The sequence below is a fragment of the Otolemur garnettii genome, unplaced genomic scaffold (assembly GCF_000181295.1).
Source record: "Otolemur garnettii isolate 467f Iridium unplaced genomic scaffold, OtoGar3 scaffold00204, whole genome shotgun sequence".
Lineage (NCBI taxonomy): Eukaryota > Metazoa > Chordata > Mammalia > Primates > Galagidae > Otolemur > Otolemur garnettii.
In genome coordinates this window covers 94,025-105,165 of record NW_003852599.1, presented here as the reverse complement: position 1 = coordinate 105,165, position 11,141 = coordinate 94,025, and the positions used below count along the sequence as shown (strand labels likewise).

The 11,141-nt window shown below is 48.4% G+C and overlaps 1 protein-coding gene and 1 non-coding gene across 4 annotated transcripts in view; both read right to left on the bottom strand.

Annotated features, from left to right (window-relative positions):
* Positions 1–2,703: 2,703 nt before the first annotated feature.
* Positions 2,704–11,141, bottom strand: part of TXLNA (taxilin alpha) — a 20,043-nt gene continuing 11,605 nt past the window's right edge. For all 3 annotated transcript variants that reach the window (XM_023507774.1, XM_023507775.1, XM_003801243.3), the window contains 5 exons: positions 9,443–9,562; positions 9,160–9,234; positions 7,023–7,115; positions 6,513–6,608; positions 2,704–5,979 (listed from right to left, as the gene is read on the bottom strand). In XM_023507774.1, coding sequence (XP_023363542.1) covers positions 5,686–5,979; positions 6,513–6,608; positions 7,023–7,115; positions 9,160–9,234; positions 9,443–9,562 — 678 coding nt within the window. In that variant the 3' untranslated portion in view covers positions 2,704–5,685. The remainder of the gene's footprint in view (positions 5,980–6,512; positions 6,609–7,022; positions 7,116–9,159; positions 9,235–9,442; positions 9,563–11,141) is intronic.
* LOC111721937 lies at positions 8,745–8,848 on the bottom strand. Its single transcript, XR_002770917.1, has one exon. It is a non-coding gene; the product is annotated as a U6 spliceosomal RNA (small nuclear RNA).

The following is an 11,141-nucleotide window of genomic DNA, read 5'->3' as shown; positions in this document are numbered from 1 at the left end:
TTGGTTGCAGTTGGCATTGTTGTTTGGTGGGCCTGGGCTGGATTCGAACCTGCCACCTTAGGTGTAGGTGGCTAGTGCCAAGCCCAAACTCTTGGTTTTAAGCAATTCCCTTGCCTCAGCCTCCCAAGTAGCTGAGACTGCAGGCACCCACCACAATGCCTGGCTATTTTTTTGTTGCAGTTGTCATTGTTGTTCAGCAGACTGTGGCTGGGTTTGAACCCACCAGCCTCGGTGTATGTGGCCAGTGCCCTAACCACTGGGCTATGGACACTGACCCTAATTTCCTATTTAAACACCTTCAGTGACCCACCCCCACCCACTGCCTTTTATAGTGTCACAGCTCACAGCAACCTCAAACTCTTGGGCTTATGTAATTTTCTTGCCTCAGCCTCCCAAGTAGCTAGAACTACAGGTGCCTGCCACAACGCCTGGCTATTTTTTTGTTGCAGTTGTCATCGTTGATTTTAGCTGGCCCAGGCTTGATTCGAACCTGCCAGCCTTGGTGTATGTGGCCAGTGCTCTACCCACTGAGCTACAGGTGCCACCACCTCTCTGACCTTTGAATCTAACCCAGATTCTTTTTTTTTTTGAGACAGAGTCTCACTATGTTGCCCTCAGTAGAGTACTTTGGCATCACAGCTCACAGCAACCTCAAACTCTTGGGCTTAAGCTATTCTCTTGCCTCAGCCTCCCAAGTAGCTGGGACTATAGGCACTTCCACAATGGCTGGCTATTTTTTTTGTTGTTGTTGCAGTTGTCATTGTTCAGCTGGCCTGGGCTGGGTTCCAACCCACCAGCCTGGGTGTATTTGGCCAGCGCCCCACCCACTGAGCTATGGGCGCCACCAGATTCTTTTTTTTTTGAGACTTTGTTGCCCAAACTATAATGCTGTGTCATCAGCCTAGCTCACAGAAACCTCAAACTCCTCTGAGTTCAAACAATCCTCCTGCTTCAGCTTCCTGAGTTGTTGGGACTACAGGCACTCACAATGCCTAATTTTTCTATTTTTGGTAGAGATGAGGTCTCACTCTTGCTTAGGCTGGTTTTGGAATTCCTGAGCTCAAGGGATTTTCCCACCTTGGCCTCCCAGAGTGCTAGGATTATAGGGGTAAGCCACCACACCAGGCCAACAAGATTTTTGTTTTTTTAAAAACTATTCAGGACCCATTCATCCTGTTGGAAGCTTTCTTTTTTTGTTTTTTGAGACAGAGTCTTTCTATGTCACCTTCAGTACAGTGCTATGGCATCACAGCTCACGGCAACCTCTAAATCTTGGGCTTAAGAGATTCTCTTGCCTCAGCCTCCCAAGTAGCTGAGATATAGGAGCCTGCCACTGCTGGAAGCTTTCCTATTTTATTTTTTCATTTGAGATGAAGTCTCAAGCTGTTGCCCTGGGTAAAGTGCTGTGGCGTCATAGCTCATAGCAACCTCCAACTCTTGGGCTCAAGTGAACCTCTTGCCTCAGTTTTTCTATTTTTAGTAGAGACAGGTCTCACTCTTGCTCAGGCTGGTCTCAAACTTGTGAGCTCAAGCAATCTACCTGCCTCGGCTAGGATCCACTACCTCCCAGAGTGCGAGGATTACAGGTGTGAGCCACTGCCTGGCCTAGCTTTCCTATCTTCTAATAATAAACTATTGCTCTATCGCTTCTGCTTGCCTGTGGTGTATGAATTCATTCTTCGATTCCTGAGACCAGGAATCTGACCAAGAGGAGAAAAATCCCTTATCAGTTGGATGGAGCAAACTATGATGAGACAAAAACCCAGACAGGCTATTTGGAAATACGAAATTTCTTCACTCACTGAAATACTCTATGGAGTTGTCTTGTAAAAGAAAACACACTGGGTGGCGCCTGTGGCTCAGTGAGTAGAGCACGGGCCCCATATACCAAAGGGTGGCAGGTTCAAACCTAGCCCTGGCCAAACTGCAACAAAAAAATAGCCAGGTGTGGTGGCAGATGCCTGTAGTCCCAGCTACTCAGAAGGTTGAGGCAAAAGAATTGCCTAAGTCTGAGAGCTGGAGAGTGCTGTGAACTGTGATGCCACAGCGCTCTAACTAGGGTGACAAAGTGAGACTCTGTCTCTAAAAAAAAAAAAACCACACACACACTGATGTGTACACACATGTATACACTATAGGGACACATGCATACTTGAGACCATCTTCCAGCATTAGGAAGAATGTTTTCTTTCTCTTTCCTTGCCTTGATACTTCAGGGGTAGAATTCAAACCCTGATGAAACCAGAACTGCTAAAGAATGCTGGACACATAATGGCTCCATGAAAAAACAACAAAACATTATCTCTGGAGCAGCATGGTGGCTCACACCTGTAATCCTAGCACTCTGGGAGGCTGAAGCCCATGGATCACCTGAGCTCCCAAGTGCAAGACCTCATCTCTAAAATAGCTGGGCACCTATAGCCCCAACTACTTGGGAGGCTGAGGAAAGATAATTGCTTTAGCCCAAGAGTTTGAGGTTGCTATGAGCTGTAAGAGTGACAAAGTGACTCTGTTTCAAAAAACAAACACGTCCCTCAACCCCCCCCACCCCCCACATGCCAAGGGATCTATCTGCTCAGGCAGCTCAAGTGAGAGTGTGTGTCCTGAGGCTGTGGTAACTGTTGGAGGGCAGGCAGGCTCAGTGACAATGGGAGGAGCTGGATGGATCCAGAAGTGTCAAATGACCACACATTAGGAGGGAAGTAAGGCAACAGACTCTTTATTTAATGTGGTTTAAAATACATCAAAATCAAGTCCCTGGCTGTTGTGAATACCAAAAGGAGACAAAAATGCTGTCATCACAGCTTCAAACAAGTCTGAAGGGCCAGGTTGGGCCATAAGGAAAGCAGTTACAGAGACAAAAGGCAGCTCCCTCCCCCAGGAAGGGCAAGAGGAGCAGGCAGGTACCTGCTGTCCCTGGGGTGACCATCTCTGTGTTGTGCAAGGAAGGAGGGCTGGGCAGCAGCTGCAGAATCAGCTCTGCAAGCCTTGGCCCTCCCCCATGAACACTAAGCAGCTCCACCGGCCTCTGGGTCAGCCCTCAGCAGGGCTGCTGTGATGGGGTGGAGGGTTAAATAACCATCTTTACAGAAATAACATTCTCCTACAGAAAGTGCCTGAGCTCAGCCCATGGTCCAAAAACCTCACAGAAAACAAACAACAAATTAAAAAATAAAAAAGTGCTGCTGACATCTCTCGGAATCTGGTGTACATGAAGCTCTCGGCTGGACAAGGTCTGAAACACAAGTTACTTTTCACAAAGCCATGGGCTCTGAGCCTCACCCACCTGCTGTGGTCCCCCAAGGAAAAGCTAGCAATTGGAGAAACGAACACAGCTCTTGGTCCTAAAACTGAGGTCACGTATGTGGGACCCATCTGGGTGAGAAAGGCATGAGCCTTTACTCATGGATAGGCCGCCTCCCTGCATCTGGCCCAGGACTTGGGCTAACTTTGGAAAGCAGAACAAGCAGAGCAGCTGTAGCAATTGGTTAAGATTTGGTCAGTGGAGAGGAAGAAAAAGAAAGGGCTCCCCTTCTATAGACCTGCCTGAATGCCTAGAAATGGATGGAGCTGAGAACAAAGCTTTTACCCTGCCTTGGGCCCACCTATCCCCTGTACTACCACACTGGATTCTAACAGCCCCAAGCCTTCAAGGCTGTTGAGAGGTAGCTGAAGTGAGGGAGGCAGTTATTGGGCCATTCACTGTGTGCCTCCCTACTCTGCCTCCTCCCTGCACCTCCCTCAGCCTAGCAGGGTCAGCAGCTTTTACACCTTATGTGGCATAGGGGCAGGGGGAGGGAGAAGGGCTTAGTGGAGCAGGAAGAGGCAAGAACCATTCCAAACACATGGATTCAGAGGGGAGTAAAAGGTCTTGGGAAACATTTCTCCATGGGAGAGTAGCATCTCAGCCAGCGATGGCAAATAGGGCTCCACACTCATACCACTGCATGGGGGCACCTTGATGTGAACTGAGGCTATACCATGGAGTAGTAAGAACACTGAAGCAGATTTGTGGTACCTGCCGTGGGGCAGGAGGAGAAATGGTGTGCCATTTATTTGCCATCTCTGGTCTAAGTCATAACATGATTCAGGAGTATTTAACATTCTTCATGAACCTATTTATCTGAGGGATTTACAGGCGCATCCAGTGGGTGAAGTGTGGTAGATGAAGGGACCTGCAGAACACCTAGCTTCAAAGAAACACAGCAAAAAGCTGGACCTTAACCAGTTTACCATCTTGGCCTGTGGCTCACTCAGCTGCACTGGTGCTGTAGCTTAGCTGGAGATGGGGTACTGTACTGCTAGACTGTCAGAGCTCTGGCTCCTGATCCAAGACTCATTCTGCTGTTCCAGAAAAGTGTTCTGTACAAAGACTGGCTAATACCCCAGCAAGTCTACAACCAGCAGGACTTCCAGCACACAGAGCAGCTACACAGTGTAACAGTATGAAGTAGTGGAGGGGGCTGTCTGCAGTCACTTTAGATTTCTGGTGCCCACATCAATTGTTTAGTTTCATTCCTTACCAGTCATATAAAAGCTGGGGGCTACAACACAGGAAAAAATGGAATCCCAAGGGCTCCCATTCCTTGGGCAAGAAGGTGCCAGAAACAGAATCAGGCCAAACCGCAAGGAATACACATTTGGGGGGAGAGGGAATAGGGAACAGAAACCAACCATGAAGCCGAAGGGCCGAGGTCCTCCCCAGGAATGAAACCCACAGGCATGGTTATGGCTACCAGAAACCCTTCCCTTTCTCTTACTACAAACAACCCGATCTCACCAAACAGGAAACCTCAGCACTAAGATGGCAAAGGAGCCAAGTAGGGTGGTGAGGCGGGTGGGACACTGGAGGCCAGGCTCCCAGGCACCACTGCTACAGCACCCCTCTCCTCTTTCTTCCTCAGAAGATCCTCCATGCAACACTGTCATGTGCAAAAATCAACAACAAAAAAACCTTCAGAAAGAATCCTTTGGGTGATCTCTTGTCAATCATTTGTGCAGCTAGAGAGGCACCTGTGAATGATAAGGCTACTGAGAAGCATCATGGCCTGGTCCTGGTACTACCAGAGGGCGGGGAAGCGGTGCCCAAGGGGCTCCCGGTCAGCAGATCATCCCACATAGAAATGTTCTCCAGGTCCTTTGTCCAAGGCAGGAAAGCATTTTGATCACCAGTTCTGAGTACCCTGCCAAGTTTCCACCTGGGGACATTTCTTCCAGGTCAAGAGAAGCAAAGGAGTGCCCAAGCTGCCCAAGCCCTGCTCACGAGAGAAATGTAGTCAAGACTTGGGTGTATCACTTATCATGAGCTCTGAAGGGCTGGGAGGGGTCTAAGCCTCAAATCAGGCAGAGAAATGCTCAAGTCCAGTCAGATCACTGTGATGGCAGCTACAGACGACAACTCCTCTTAAAACTTCAGCTCACAGAGGAGCTACCGACTTCATCTGTACACACCCTCACCCCCAATGCAAGCCCATTGTACACTTATCGATATAAATGCATGAGATCTTGCACAATGCCATATGTACGTAAAACTGACCCACAAAATCCAAAATTGCCAGTGTCAGCTGCCAACCAGCTCAGAACACTCTGGCCTCAGCACTGGACTGCTCAGCATGGGAGCTTTGATTGGGCCAGGCCTGGCTGGGCTGCCTGCTCCCTTCCCAGCATGCCCCAGGACCAGCCTCCCTAGGCCGTGGCAGAGGCGGGCTCCTGGAGCCCTGTCTGGCCTGATGCTTCTGTGCTCGGTGCTGCTGGGCAGCAAGGTGCTTCTGTGACTCTAGGGGAGCTGGGTGCCTGAGACCCAGGCCCCTCTGGCCTCCGCTCAGAGCCACTGTCAGTGAGGGGGCCCTGGCCACCAGCACTCAGGTCCTGTACCCTCTTGTTCAGGTCGTTGCGCTCTGTCTGCAGCGCCCGGCACAACTTCTCGAGTCGCTGGATTTTCACTTGCAGGCCCTCTAGCTCTTTGTCTCGAAGTGTCTTCTAGGAAGAGAAATGGGCATTCAGTGCCATGCCACCACTTCGTGGCAGTCAGTCACCTTAACAAGGCTGGGAGCATACCAGGGCCCCAAATTGGCCCCTTCTAGGAAACAGCTGTGGCTGAAGCCATGACTGGACTATGAATTAGGGCAGTGTGGTACAGACACAGCACATGGCGTGAAGGTCGGACAATGTAATCCTCCATTTATCCATCAGATGACCTTGGGAAAGGGCTTTACTTTTTAGCTGATTTCATCTATAAAACAAGACTGCTAATATCAAGCTCAGATCTCTTGCAAACTATGCACATTGGTGGCACCATTCTTTCTTCCATTTGCTCCCTTTATTTCTACCTCAGACCTATCACTGGGCTCCCATGGGGAAATAGCTGCTACTGCCTTTGAACTTAGACATGTGTGCAAACCCTAGCTCTACCTCATACTAGCTGTGTCAACAACTGATACAATGTACAGAAAAGAGTGATACACAATGACTGCACACTCCTAACCCCCAGCTGAAGCTAACATTCAACTCACCTCCTCTGCCATCTCAAGCAAGGCCTTGTTGCTGCTCTCCCACCTGGAACGGTACATGGTTGTTTCTTTCTCCAGCTTCTTGATCTTCTTAGTCATCTGGGTTATGCAACAGACAGAAGGAAATGGTCAGAGCTGGGATTTCTGTGCACCTGTTTCTCCAAGGTGGAGAATGATCCCAAGGGGCAAGACATTATGGGATGCCGTCAATGCCTTCTGTGCCACCTTACAACCAGGGAATCTCAAGCTAAATGGCCAATACCAATAATAAGAAATGATAAGACTGCCCCTTCTTCAGGACAACCTGAAGGGTGTACAGACCACTGAGACTTCTTTACTGGGAGAAAACCTGGGATTCCTCCTCCTACCCCACCCTTAGTATCAATCTGTGACTGTAAACAGCTCCCCACAGCCATCCCCAGGATCAGGGCTTCTAGAAGGCAGGTCTAGTGTTTGATTTTGAGTGAAGTGGTTTGTGCCCCAGCAGCCACACCCAGCCTGGATCATTGTTACCTTTTCCATCTCCTGCTTGAATGTGGTGAATACCTCGCTGCTTTTGGAAAGTGTGTTCTGGAACTCCTCAAACTTCTCTGTGTACAGGGCAAGCTGGGTAAGAAAGTATCCCACAGGTTAAGAGTGGGCTTCTCCGGAAGGCATCTCTGGTCAAAACCCTCAGACCCCTCCTTGATCATTTCATCAAACAATTCTATTGAGATACTATTTTTCCTCAAAAAACAAAAACAAAAACAAACGAAAGCTATACACTGGGAAGGATATAATCCAATGAGAAGATTTAGGCTGACGTCTTTTCTTTTTAGGACACTATTAAAATTTGCTTTAGTATTTATCTGGGGAAGGGGACACCATACTCCTATTCAATGAAGAAAAACATTTTTACAGTAGCCTTTCATTTTTTTTAATACCTATTACGCCATGCATTTACTCCTTTGCACTGGTCCTCACAGTGTGTGCCTCTCTGGGGGTGGCAGGCTGCAACTCCAGTTGAACCCAGGTGCCTTTCTCTTTGGCTTCCTTCTTTTTCTAATCATTTTCCTTCACACATTTTAGGAAACTATTTAGGCTCTTAAGAGTGCTTAGTATGCTCACCAAGAACATTAATCCTTTTGGCAAGAATCTTGCTCTGAAGTTGTTTACAATAATGCCAAGAGCATAATAGGTAGACTCTTCCAGTTCTGCCATGCTAACATATGTGGGACGTGCCTTTTTGAACAGTACCCATTTCCTTGATGTCTACAATATCACCTTTCTTATAGATATACATATATGGGGCCAAAGGAACAATTAATTCCATGGTTTCCTTAAAAATTAAAACAAACAAAAAAAAGCCTTTTAAAAACCCCATGGTTGGGCGGCCCCTGTGGCTCAAAGGAGCAGGGCACTGGCCCCATATGCCGGAGGTGGCGGGTTCAAACCCAGCCCCGGCCAAAAACTGCAAAAAAAAAAACCCCATGGTTTTGGCTCGGCACCTGTGGCTCAAGCGGCTAAGGCACCAGCCACATACACCTGAGCTGGCGGGTTCAAATCCAGCCTGGGCCCGCCAACCAATGATGGCTGCAACCAAAAAATAGCTAGGCGTTGTGGCGGGTGCCTGTAGACCCAGCTACTTGGGAGGCTGAGGCAAGAGAATCACTTGAGCCCATGAGTTGGAGGCTGCTGTGAGCTGAGATGCCAGAGCAATGTACTCAGGGCGACAGCTTGAGGCTCTGTCTCAGAAAATAATAATAGGGTGGCACTTGTAGCTCAAAGGAGTAAGGCGTCGGCCCCATATGCTAGAGGCGGTGGGTTCAAACCTATCCCTGGCCAAAAAACTGTAAAAATAAACAAACAAAAAAAACCCCATGGCTTCTAAAAGGCCTAGAGAACATGTATTGAGTAACTTTCCTTTCTTTTTTTTTTTCTTTTTGTGACAGAGTCTCAAGCTGTTGCCTTGCATAGAGTACCATGGAGTCATAGCTCACAGTAATCTCCAACTTAGGTTCAATTGATCCTCTTGCCTCAGTTTTTCTGTTTTTAGTAGAGATAGGGGTCTCGCTTTTGCTCAGGCTGCTCTCGAACTCGTGAGCTTAGGCAATCCGCCCGCCTCAGCCTCCCAGTGTTAGGATTACGGCGGGAACCACCACACCTGGCCTTTCCTCTTTCTTTATGTTCACTATTTTGGTGAATTACTACAAGATGGTGTCTCTGGTTAAAAGGGTTGGGTGACCTATACTTAGACTCTTTATGGAACACTTCACCAATCTGCATGTCAGCCCTGTGCGGGGGCCAAGCTAATATTCTCTGTTATCATTCCAATTTTAGTATGTGCTATTGAAGCAAGCACTATACTTGGCCTTTATGTTATTTTCGAATTTTCCTTTTCAAAGCAGGTGTAATTTACATAGCTAAAAACAACTTCTGTCCCCATCTCCTCAAAAGCAACACAACACCTCCAAGCTAAGAGCTCACCTAGCTACCTGGTTACCACCACACAGGTGATGGGCAGGCAGGTCCAGAGAGAACAAAGGTTCAGCCAAGGTCACACAGCAGTCAGGCAGAGCCAGTCCTAGAATGAGGGTTCCATTCCACTTCCCCCAGGATGGGGCCCAATAGAGGGACCTTGGAGGCACAGGGTCAGGTTACACAGTCTCACCTGCTGCTTCAGGTGGGTCTCTTGCTGCTTCATCAGCTCACACATCCTCTGGGACTCCACTGCCTCTTTCAGGAGCTATTTCCAAGACAGAACCCCCAGAGGCTACATTTGGTCTTTTTAGCCATAAGCACCAGACCTGCTAAGGCTTCCCACTCTCAGGCTGGTACTTGAGGAATCAGTGCCTTGTCTGGCCAGCCAGGAACCTCTTATACAATCCTAACTATGAGCTGAGCCAGAACCCAACCCACCTCCTCCCACCCCAACCCTGGGGCCTGAATCTCACAAAATCCTTCTCTCGTTGGTGCCGCTCCTCTGCCTCCTTTAGCATTTCCTGAGCCTGCTGGAGCTTGGCGTCCACCAGCTGCTGCTGCAGGTCCTTGTGTTTGAAGACTTTGTCGATGTGCTGCAGTAAAGAAGATGGTGGCGTGGCCTACTTGTCAGGAGCTCCCATGTGCACAGACCAGGGCACCCGCATAGCCTCTTATCTCAATCTGACATGCTAAACTCCCGTGTGTACCACAGGACATGGGCCTGAGTCCCTGTAAAGCCAACTACCCAATCTCACTTTGTTTCTCTGCTAGTGAGTCAGACCTGCATTAAGCACAGGGGTTTATGAATGGAATCAGCTCCCAAGAAGCCAACCAATAAATACACTCATACTTCTAGGCCAGGATGGCAGCCTTCACTTTTGCAGCCCTCTCAAGAACAGGCAAAAATGATGCCTCCACAAACGTAAGGGCCTAGCTCAGTTGGCAGAGATTTATCCTATGTATAGGCAAACTAGACACATGCATCCCAAGCTGTCCTGCTTAGAGGAATCCCGGGGACCTGGGCCAGGGGAAACTGCCAAGATGGAGAGGTGATGGACTCAAGTGCTACTTTAGAGGTAAAGTCAACTGGAGTCACAGAAATAAAAGATGTGGGGAACTCAAGCTGAACCTAATGAGAGGCCAGAATTTGTTGGGGAGGGCTGTAAATGAGGAGCAGCAGGGCCTGCTAGTCTCACACCTCCTTCTCCACAGGCAGTGCTCAGAGAGGAAGGTTTGGGGACAGAATGTAGGTCCACACATTTTTTTTTTTAAAAGATGTTTGTTTATTTTATTTTTTTGGCCAGGGCTGGGTTTGAACCCGCCACCTCTGGCATATGGGGCTGGTGCCCTACTCCTTGAGCCACAGGCACTGCCCAGTCCACACTTGGAAGTCAGTGCTTTCAATATAGTGGCCCTATGTCTTTCAGTGCCAAGAATCAAGAATCAAACTAACTGCCCTCAAATCAAAAGTATCATAAACAGCTTTGTTCCTGAGGATGAGTACAGGGGATGGGCCAGAAGAGCCCTCCTCTATGTTCTGTACACATGGTTACCACACAGACCTATGAGCCCAAAAGTGTATCCACTGCTACATATCCAGGACCTAACGAAGGGCTGGATGCAGAGCAGGTCCCCTGTCAGCCCCATAAGGTATCTGCAAGTCTTTTTTTTGAGACAGAGTCTCACTTTGTTGCCCTCAGTAGAGTGCTGTGGCATCACAGCTCATAGCAACCTCAAACTCTTGGGTTTAAGTGATTCTTTTGCCTCAGCCTCCCATGTAGCTGGGATTACAGGTGCCTGCCACAATACCTGGCTATTTTTTTAGAGACAGAGTCTTGTTCTGGCTCAGGCCGCTCTCAAACTCAAGCAATCCAACTGCCTCAGTCTTCCAGAATGCTAGGATTACAAACATGAGCCACCACACTGGCCTTTTTTTTTTTCTTTTTTGAGATAGTCTCAATTGTCTCAGGATAGAGTGCCATGGCTCAGGCTAGCTTACAGCAATCTCAAACTCTGGGCTCAAGCAATCCTCTGTCCTTAGCCTCTGGAATAGCTTGGACTACAGGCACCCACCATCACACCCGGCTAATTTTTCTGTTTTTCGTAGAAATAGGGTCTTAGTCTTGCTCAGGCTGATCTTGAATTACTTCTTCTTCTTTTTTTTTTTTTTTT